The sequence below is a fragment of the Drosophila rhopaloa genome, unplaced genomic scaffold, assembly GCF_018152115.1.
Source record: "Drosophila rhopaloa isolate 14029-0021.01 unplaced genomic scaffold, ASM1815211v1 contig_115, whole genome shotgun sequence".
NCBI classification, from domain to species: domain Eukaryota; kingdom Metazoa; phylum Arthropoda; class Insecta; order Diptera; family Drosophilidae; genus Drosophila; species Drosophila rhopaloa.
In genome coordinates, this window is record NW_025334990.1 from 10,192,997 (window position 1) to 10,203,929 (window position 10,933).

The 10,933-nt window shown below is 32.9% G+C and overlaps 2 protein-coding genes across 2 annotated transcripts; both read left to right on the top strand.

Annotated features, from left to right (window-relative positions):
* The first annotated feature begins 7,397 nt into the window (after positions 1-7,397).
* Positions 7,398-8,106, top strand: LOC108048601. The gene is made up of 4 exons (XM_017129370.1): positions 7,398-7,451; positions 7,511-7,666; positions 7,727-7,894; positions 7,951-8,106. The coding sequence occupies exons 1-4, from the start codon at positions 7,398-7,400 to the stop codon at positions 8,104-8,106; spliced, it is 534 nt and encodes a 177-aa protein (XP_016984859.1).
* A 547-nt stretch (positions 8,107-8,653) lies between these two features.
* Positions 8,654-9,217, top strand: LOC108049429. The gene is made up of 3 exons (XM_017130605.2): positions 8,654-8,779; positions 8,840-9,007; positions 9,062-9,217. The coding sequence occupies exons 1-3, from the start codon at positions 8,654-8,656 to the stop codon at positions 9,215-9,217; spliced, it is 450 nt and encodes a 149-aa protein (XP_016986094.2).
* Positions 9,218-10,933: the final 1,716 nt, after the last annotated feature.

Here is a 10,933-nt window from a genome sequence, read left to right on the forward strand (position 1 = left end):
CCACTCTGTTAACTTATTATTAGCCAGGCAAAAAGCCACTCGAACTGAATGCTGATCAAGGCGTAACCGAGTCACTGGGCATTTTATATTGAAAGTTTGGGCCATAATTATGCAAATTTCGGCGACGGGGCATTTGCAAAAAGCTCGACAGAAAGCCTGTTTCGTGCAATTTAAATCCACTTTAATTGGAATTTTAAAGTTAACAACGTCAGAGATTAAGCTGCAGCAACAAACAACAATTTAAGCTCTTAAATTGCAAATTTCGCAATATCCCCGGGGAAAGGCCGAGTCGAGTCGAGTCAAGTTGGGGAGAAAAGCCTGTCCTGTCCGTCCGTCTCTCCTTTTTACCCTGCCTTTTCCTTGCTGGCATATTTCAATTTCCACCCGCCAAACCCTCTTTAAAATTCTTCCGAACGTCGCTGGCATAAACTAATTAGTGACATAATTTCAAAAAGTCGCGACTGGTATTTGGGTTTGGGCCCGGTCTCCAGTTGAGGGGTGTGACAAATCCCGCAGGTTGTCAAAGGCGAACCAAATTATATTACACAATAATTATGAAAAATGGCTTTGTCATTACACGGATCTACAAGTTCCGTCCGATAATGGTTGGAAAAAGCGCCATTGCCCTGGGAATAATTGTTTTCGTTTTTGAAAAAATTAGTACTTTAAGTAAGTCGCTTATTCTTTAAATGTAGGAAGGACTTTAGGGTCTTTCTATTCAATTTTGGAATATCTACAAAAAAAGGTTTAAAACGTTTTGCAAATTAAGATTGACAGATGTCGGACGTCGGATGTCGGAGGAAATTAAATATACGTTTTCGGCTGTTGGTTGGTCAACTTTTAAAGCTCTCAGTTTAAGTATTTGGCCATCTGGCATTCGTCAAATAAGAAAATAAGCTGACACATTAATTGACGGCCCAAAGGAGCCATTCCTGCTTCTTTCATGAATTCATTTAAAATTTAACAGTCGACATTTTACGAAAGCAATAAATATAACTCATATTTTGGATAACCTGAATTTCTTCTATTATGATTTTGGCCGGAAGTTTGTAACGCAGTGAAGAAGACTTTTCCGACCCTATAAAGCATATATTCTTAATACAGGCATGTCCGTCTGTTTCTATATCGTTGAAAAACTAGAGACTTGAAACTTTCGAAACCGTCTTTCAATAAGTGTACGCAGATAAAGATTGAAAAAAGAACTGAATGGATGTCTTTACTAAAATATGTTAAATTTGCTTTTTTTGAAAACATTCCAAATCGTTTTTATTTGTGCGCATTAACTGTGTAAATAAAGATTCCCGATCCGACGACTAAATACTTTAGCAGTTTTAGAAACAATCGGATAAAAATGTTTTAATTTTTGAAGAGTTTTAAGTATATCTCGCTGTTCACTGCCCAAATTAATCCATCCATCCTTTGACTTGACTCGCAGTGCACGCTTTTATTCATTTTCGGTATGGCTAAAAGGGTCTGCCGAAATTAGTTAATCTTTGTTAGTAAAGTCTATAAAAAGCATATTATAGTCTTCGGAATGTTACGAATAGAAATTAAAACATGTATTAAAAAATAAATTTTTAGTATACAAAAAAAACATTAAAAATTTTATAAAACTTTACCCTTTTTAGGTATATTGAAAGTTTATAAAATATTTTACAAACTCGAGATGGAAAATACACAAAACATTTTAACGTTTTCATTTTTTGGAAAGCATTTGCGCTATTACCCATACATTTTCGAACTAACGCCTTTGTAAAATTAATAGCGTTTCATGCTATAAACTGTCCAGCCTTGAGCCTAAGATTTCAAAATGTATTAAACTAAATTCCGATTGTCTCAATATTATTTGGTTACTTTTGCAGCTTTTTAAGGCAATTACCAATTTAACTTAAATATGCCTATGAAAAGTGATTTCAAAGACCATTTAAATATCACACAAAAATCAGAAATGCCTAAATTCCAATGCCTAACCCAAATTAAAAGTGTTACGTAATCTCCATTTGCCTCAAGCGGCTTATCCCCGGGGGAAATATTTGGAATAGCTCAATTCGATATAATAAATAGATGGCTGATTGTCCAGAGATTATCGCATTTTGGTTCTCGCCGATTAATTAATCATTCGCCAGGTACATGTCTCTGCTCTCTTTGTTGTTGTTGTCTTGTCTCAATAAAACATCGTGTGATAAATCGAAACAAATTATAATTGGACAAAAGCGGATAGCAGACACACACATATACGTGCACGAAACGAATCGAAACGAAAAAGGAGAAAAAGAAAAAACAAAGACAAAGACAAGAGCAGAATGTTAAACTACACCCACGTACACACAAGTGTAGCCGTAAAATGAGCCTCAGCAGTTTCCCAATCAAAATGTAAATATTGCCCGACGGTTGGGCGGTCGCAGGGGGGTGGGGTTGGGTTGAGGGGGTTGGTCGGCCTGCAATCCAAAAGTAAATATTGTATCTCTGCCAGTTTTGTATGTGCGCTTGTGTGTGTGTGTGTGTGGGAGCGCAGTTTTGGCCAAGCAAATGCAAAAAACAGAAGAAGCAACAGCAAAAGCAAAAGCAACGCCATGTTTGCGCACGACGCGACGTCGCTGTCGACGTCGACAGAAAATATGCCAATACCAAAGCCATGCCCCCCGCCCCCAGCACCCGCCACCACCCCCTGCTCTTGCACTCGCCGACACGTCACGCAAAGCGAATTGAGGAAAACAAGGTACCCAGTTGGAAATGGAGGAGAAATAGGCAAGCTTTGCATTTTCTGTATCTGGATTTCATTTGTTAGGCTTATTGATTATATTTTTTTACCCGGAACAAAATACTGTTTTAAAACCTCTATGTACATTAAAAATACCAATGACGAAATGGGAATGTTTTCACCAAATTACAATATTTCTTTCTTTAAAACTAAGTGTGCTAATAAGTAATACTAATACTTTGGCGTCGCAATGGAAAATGTTTTTAAAACCAATTTGCCTAAAAGTGGCTGTGTGACTTACGAAGGCATAACACACCAAATTGTAAAATACTTTCCGCTAATGCTACAGTTTATAAAAGAGCAATTGCCAGCATAAATGCGAACTAAAACAACATAATAAACCGGATTAGAAAAAAATCGCCATCGAATTCGACACGGGGTATAAAGTATTTTCTGCTGTGCTGTAGATGGCATGCTATGCTGGCGTCGTAAATGGAACGATGAACGGCCAGGGCAACAACAAAGCACAGCAAACACAAGCATAGCCGTGCATCTGTGTTGGTGTGTATCTGTGCGAGCGACGGTTGTTGTAGCCTTTCGGTATCTTGCACTCGGATTCGAAATCGGAATAAGCACTATACCCCGCATTATCGTGTACCGTACCGCAAGTGCTCATTACGAATTCACGGCGAGAAAAAAAAAACAGAAGAGAAAAACTGTGCGGATTTTTTCGAGGGTTAATACAAAAAAATATATATTTCAGTGCGCTTTAGAGATTTACTCGCAATGCAAATCTTTCATCTTTCATACCCTTAATAAAATGCCCTTTATTTTTGGTTGCGGCCTCTTTCTCTCTTGCTCGCACACATGAGCGGAGAAATAAATTATGCTCCCTTTTTTTCATAAATGTCGCTTTGAGCATACATTTGCGACTAATTGCGGCAGGGGTGGGTTGCCAAGTGGGCGGGCAGAAAGTAATTGCTATAAAGCTGCGTAATAAGTGCACCTGTCAAAATTATTTCGGTTAAGACATGGGTTTTGCGATGAGCCTGCGTTCTATAATAAAGTAAAAGGTTGTTTCTGGTTAGAGTCCTCTTTGTCTGAGTGTATTAAAAAATTTCGAAAACTTGGGACTCCCAATTCGCATTTTCGATCCAAAAGCTAATGGTTTAGATTTCGGTTGGCTTGCATAACGACGAAACAAGTACCTACAAAAGTTTTAACAAAGATTCTGCTGAATTCAAAACAACTTTTAAGGTTGTAGAGATTTTTTTGGCATCTAGAGTCGATATGGGGTTGAAATCTTATTAAAAGAGAGTTATGAGGCATCCCTGAGAGGACGATTTTTTAATAATTTGATTTACTGTAGCCAAAACAATATTATAACCTATTAACAACTATGAATTCTGTGTTGTTTTCCATTTTATTCTTTTAAATATACTAAGAATCTTTGGCCGAATAATAATAGAGAAAGTGTTAAACATAATTATACAATTTTAAGACCAAAAATGTAAAGAGATAATATTTTTCTTATCAATAAACGCTTGTTTTTGGATTGTGCCCCCTCAATATTTTCGTTATTTGAAAAAAAAAACCTAACAAAAAAGTTCTGAACTCTCCAATTACCATTGCAATTGTATCTGTACTTCATTGAAACCCATTCGAAATTTATTTCCGATTGTAAATTACTTTCTAAGCGCCCGCAAGGTCAATGAATTACCCACAGCCCCCCTTTTTTCTCTCATTACAGCCCATGCAAGCGCAAATGCAATTAGTATCTTGCCACCCAATTCACACCCACCTTACTTCCGTGTATTTGCGTTTGTACTTGCTAACCACACGTACAAAACCACAGAACAGTTGCAACATTAATTATTCATTTTGCCAGAGGATTCTAAAGGATTAGCCCGCAGCCACATCGTGTGTCTGCTTTTCTACGTGGGTAGGTGCAAGTGCAGTTCACATTTTTGGGGACAGCATTTATAATCACTTTCCATACACATTGCAGAGGAAGTCGGGGTCAAAGGGTACTGAAATGAGTTTGTTAAATTATGATACAGAGACAAGGAGCGAAAAGGCAGTGTCGAATGGACATATAAAGGTCGGAAATGCTTAATTTATTCCATACTTATAGCCATTTTTGAACAAAGCTTGAAAGATAAGTGTAATAAAACAAAATAATTATACTAATTTCATTTTCTGAATTTATTTATTCGGGATTAAGTATTATTTTCCTGGCTTACATTTATGCTTATTACTAGTCGAACTTTTACACCATCGGTTTGACTTTTTGGTAACGACTGGTTTAAAAGTTGTAAATTTATATACATTAATTCTGAAGGATCCATTGCGTCCTGGTTTTTGGAAACTATATCTTACAGAACAAATTTCCTAGCAATTAATCAATCATTTTCGTGTCAGTTATTTCTAAGTTTCAGATGACTTGTAAAATGGTGACCCACAATTGGATTTCCAGAGTCCATAACTTTTCAAAATTTCAAATTTTCCTATTTCAAAAGGGCACACATCGTAATGTTCGTCATTTGATTCTCTAAAAATCTGCATTCAAATTTTGTAATTTAACGTTGCGCAAATTTTTAAACCACTTCCATGTTAGTTAATTCTTATTTTACGACGTCTTGTAATAAACTGGCTCAAAATTGGACTTCGAGAGTCCATAACTTTACCAAACTTAATCCGATTCCAAAGTGGCATACCTCTAAAGACTCGTGATTCGATTCTCTAAAAATCTGCATTCAAAACTTTCCATTTAACGTTGATCAAAATTTGGACCCATTTTCATGTTAGTTATTTCCAATTTTCCGATGTCTTGTAATAGAGTGACTCAAAATTGGACTTTGAGAGTCCATAACTTTACCAAACTTAATCCGATTCCAAAGTGGCATACCTCTAAAGACTCGTGATTCGATTCTCTAAAAATCTGCATTCAAAATTTTCAATTTAACGTTGATCAAAATTTTGACCCATTTTCATGTTAGTTATTTCCAATTTTCCGATATATTGTAATAGAGTGACTCAAAATTGGACTTCGAGAGTTCATAACTTTACCAAACTTAATCCGATTTCAAAGTAGCATACCTCTAAAGACTCGTGATTCCATTCTCTAAAAATCTGCATTCAAAATTTTCAATTTAAAGTTGATCAAAATTTTGAACCATTTTCATGTTAGTTATTTCTGATTTTCCGATGTCTTGAAATAGAGTGACTAAAAATTGGACTTCGAGAGTTCATAACTTTACCAAACTTAATCCGATTCCAAAGTGGCATACCTCTAAAGACTCGTGATTCGATTCTTAAAAAATCTGCATTCAAAATTTTCCATTTAACGTTGATCAAAATTTTGACCCATTTTCATGGTAGTTATTTCCAATTTTCCGATGTCTTGTAATAGAGTGACTCAAAATTGGACTTCGAGAGTCCATAACTTTACCAAACTTAATCCGATTCCAAAGTGGCATACCTCTAAAGACTCGTGATTCGATTCTCTAAAAATCTGCATTCAAAATTTTCAATTTAAAGTTGATCAAAATTTTGAACCATTTTCATGTTAGTTATTTCTGATTTTCCGATGTCTTGTAGTAGAGTGACTCAAAATTAAACTGATTTTCCGATGTCTTGTAATAGAGTGACTCAAAATTGAACTTCGAGAGTCCATAACTTTACCAAACTTAATCCGATTCCAAAGTGGCATACCTCTAAAGACTCGTGATTCGATTCTCTAAAAATCTGCATTCAAAATTTAACGTTGATCAAAATTTTACCCCATTTTCATGTTAGTTATTTCCAATTTTCCGATGTCTTGTAATAGAGTGACTCAAAATTGGACTTCGAGAGTTCATAGCTTTAGCAAACTTAATCCGATTCCAAAGTGGCATACCTCTAAAGACTCGTGATTCGATTCTCTAAAAATATGCATTCAAAATTTTCAATTTAACGTTGATCAAAATTTTAACCCATTTTCATGTTAGTTATTTCTAAGTTTTCGATGTAAAAGGGTGACTTAAAAGTGGACTTCTAGAGTCCATAACCTTACTAAAGTGGCATACCTTTGAAGACTTGTGGATTGATTCTCTACGTTAATAAAGTTTTTAACCCATTTTCTTGTTAGTCATTTAAATTTGTATGGTAGTTATTTCTAAGTTTCCGATGAATTGTAGAAAGGTGATCCAAAATTGAACTTCTTAAGTCCATAAATTTACCAAATACCGCCTAAGACTTGTGGTTTGATTATCTAAGAATATGTATTTCAATTTGGAATTTTATCGTTGATCAAATATTTGGTTACCCACAATTTAACTTTTAAAATCCACCTGGTTTGATTATCTAGTAATATGCATTCAAAAATATTTGCTGCAGGTAGTATAAATTTTCGTACTTGATGTTTAATTTATTTAAATAAATATCGGTCAAATTTCTTGTACTAACGGCAAGTTAAAATTATGTTTTAAACTGTCAAATCTGTGACATTGTCTGAGCGGAGTTCAAATAATCCATTCTTAAATATTATTTTACACAAAAAGTCATTATAATGGCATAATACGTAGACATAATTTCAGGCAATTAAGACAACTTGTTGATGGGATTTTAATTGCTGAACTTTGTAATAATGGATTTTAAAAGAGTTTAACTTAAACAATAATTTCAAATATAATTCAGTTTTCGTGAATACATTAAGATGAGTAGAATCCTATATATTCTCGCTGCCGGTATTATCTACTTAGTCATAGAGGTACAGTTCATACAAATGAAAACTTTACCAAAAACATATTTTTAAGCTCTACATTTCAGGTACATTCTCTAGTTGAGTTCACGAATATAAAATGTCAATCAGTGGATAAGAATTTTTCCGATTTCGAGTATTGCCACTTGAAATCTGTGAACCGGACCTACAAATACATTTCCTTGAAGGTTAATCTCTTCAAAATTCCCGTGTCCAAAGTTAAGGTATGTGGTGAAAAAATTTAATATTTACAAAATTCCTAAAACTTTTAAAATGTGTTTCAGGTTAATATCGAACTTTTAAAACGGTTCAATGGCTATAAGCCGTTTCTCTACAATGTAACAGTTGATGGCTGTCAATTCCTCAAAAAACCAAAGTCAAGTCCAGTTGCTTTTTACTTTTACAATTTCTTTAAAAACGTTTCCAACATAAACCACTCTTGCCCTTACAACGTAAGTACAAAAACAAGTAACAAGTAACATTTAATTTTTTATTATATCTTTTTTAGCATGACCTAATGGTAGACAAGCTATCAACACAACATGTAAATTATCAATTTACCAAAGTTCTGCCCTTTCCGGAGGGAGACTATATGTACAAAATGAATTGGATGGCATATGGTATTAACCGAGCTGTTGTTGAAGTATATTTTTCATTTTCGTAAACAAAAAAATGTTGTATTCGTTTAGTCAAATGAACCATCCATTTTATTAACGATTTTAGAATTTAAAAAAAAACAAAAAAAATATATAATCACCACAGTTGTTCAACTTGAATAGGTTTAAATTTAGATAAAACAGCAGCTTTGTTTCGCATGCTTGGTTCTTAAAATAGAGCTCACGATAATGGCTCTATATTGAATGGATAATGTCGTGGATACCTTACATATTTTATCAAAAATATTTAAGTAGGAAAATATGCTCTTTTATTTTTATATGAGTTCTTATGTATTTTATATCCACTTTCACTCTTTTCCACTTTTCACTGTTTCAGAAACATATCTAGGTAATTTAGAAAATATTTTAATGGGTATTTTGTATTTCGATAGTAATAAGTCAATGTTATGGCTCTATTATATATTTTCGGTATATTTAATGGTTTAATTTTGGGCAAAAATATTATAATTGCTCAATTTTGTAATAATGGATTTTAGAGAAGTAAACTTAAAACAATAATGTAAAATATAATTCAGTTCTCGTGAATACATTAAGATGAGTAGAACAGGATTTAAGGATTTTTCCGATTTTGAGTATTGCCACTTGAAATCTGTGAACCGGACCTACAAATACTTTTCCTTGAAAGTTAATCTCTTTAAAATTCCCGTGTCCAAAATTAAGGTATGTGGTGAAAAAATTGAATATTTCTACAATTCTTAAAACTTTTAAAATGTGATACAGGTTAATATCGAACTTTTAAAACGGTTTAGTGGCTATAAGCCGTTTCTCTACAATGTAACATTTGATGGCTGTCAATTCCTCGAAAAACCAAAGTCAAGTCCAGTTGCTTTTTACTTTTACAATTTCATTAAAATCTTTTCCAACATGAACCACTCCTGCCCTTACAACGTAAGTACAAAAACAAGTAACAAGTAACATTTCATTTTCAAGTATTTTTTTTAGCATGACCTAATTGTGGACAAGCTATTAACACAGCATGTAAATTATCAATTTACCAAAGTTCTGCCCTTTCCAGAGGGAGACTATATGTGGAAAACGAATTGGATGGCGTATGGTATTAACCGAGCTGTTGTTAAATTATATGTTTCATTTTCGTAAAAAAAATTAGTTTTTGTTAAGCCAAATAAACAATAATTAACGATTTTCAAATTTATAAAAAATAAAAGTAAAATAAAATTTATAATCACCACAGTTGAGCTACATGAATAGGTTTAAATTTAGATAAAATAGCAGCTTTGTTTCGCATGCATGCTTCATAAAATAGAGCTCACGATAATGGCTCTATATTGAATGGATAACATTATTTTTATCAAAAATATTTAAGCAGAAAAATATGCTCTTTTTTTTGTATCGAGTTCTTACGTATTTTTTATTCAATTTTAAATGTATTAGAAACATATTCATTAGAGATTATTGTAATGGGTATTTTATATTTCGATAGTAATAAGTTAATGTTAATGGCTCTATTATATCTTTTCCAGATATTTAATTGTTTTGTTTTGTGCAAAAATATTTTGTTAATCATTTTTTGATAGCGTCGAGCTATATTAAATATAAATCATGTCTCGTGGGTCCTTCAATACCCTAATATGAATAGAAAACCTTTTTCCAGTGAATATCAACTTGGTCACAAGGGTACAAAATCCATATATATACCTGTTCAAAAAATCTATAGTTAAGATTTACGGTAAACTCACAATACTCACAATTTTCGAGTGCCAATGGTCGCGTTGACCACTTTATAAATGATTTAGCGAATAATCCTTTCCTATACATTTTATTGTTCTGCATAAGCTAACAACAGATTACTTAAATAACAGATTGGCTAATGTTCTGACTGTTCTAATTGCACTGGATGATGAATAATATTAGGCAAAAAGTCTAAATATATTTATCACTTTCATAAATGAAGTTTATTGTTTAATAAATTATTTTTAAATAAATTACTTTTAAGTGTTATTCAGAACGTGAACCTTGAAAATGTGTTTGCTAATTTTTAATCACTTTTTTTCTATGAATAAACAGTAATTCTGGTTTAAACAGCATTAATAAGTCGAAGCTTTTATTAGTTCATGCGTAACAAAAATAAAAATAACGGAAAAAGAAGCTAAATTTGGCAAAAATCGTATCTCCTATAATAAGATCTAATATCATGTGGTTATTGGTCAAAAATTTGTAATCGACCAGAATCATTAGGCGATTTTAAACATTTTTGAATTTTCTACAATTTTTAACTTTTATGTTTTTATGGTTTTTTTGATTTGTTGAAATCTGTCATATATCTGCAATACTGGCCGTGTGGTTTATCCTATTACCTTTTCCTCGCAGTTTCTGACCTTCTAACTCGTTTTTTTTATGATTTGGATTTTAATTACAGTAATAAGTACAAAACAAAGACTAAGAATTTTCTATTAAACATTTACAAAATTCACCAAATTAATAAAAATCAAGAACAAGAAACAATAACTAGTTTTCAATATATTCTACCTGTAAGAGATCTAAATTATAAACATTTAAACATTTACTTATTATGATAACAAAAAATGTTAACACTTTCTAGGGTTGTATCTTCTGAATTTCCATAAGATTTCCCTTAGATATATCTATTCAAAACTTTGCCAGTAGAACAGTTTGAGGACTAGTAGAACAGTATTGGTCTATAAAATGGGTTTTCGTAAGCCGAAAACAAAATTTTCGATTTTTTACAAGTATTGCCCAATATTGAGACAAACTTATTGTATAAGTCCTGAAACGATTCCTAAAATAATAAATGTACATTTGTATGAATATAAAAGTTTCACTGATTTTGGGCGT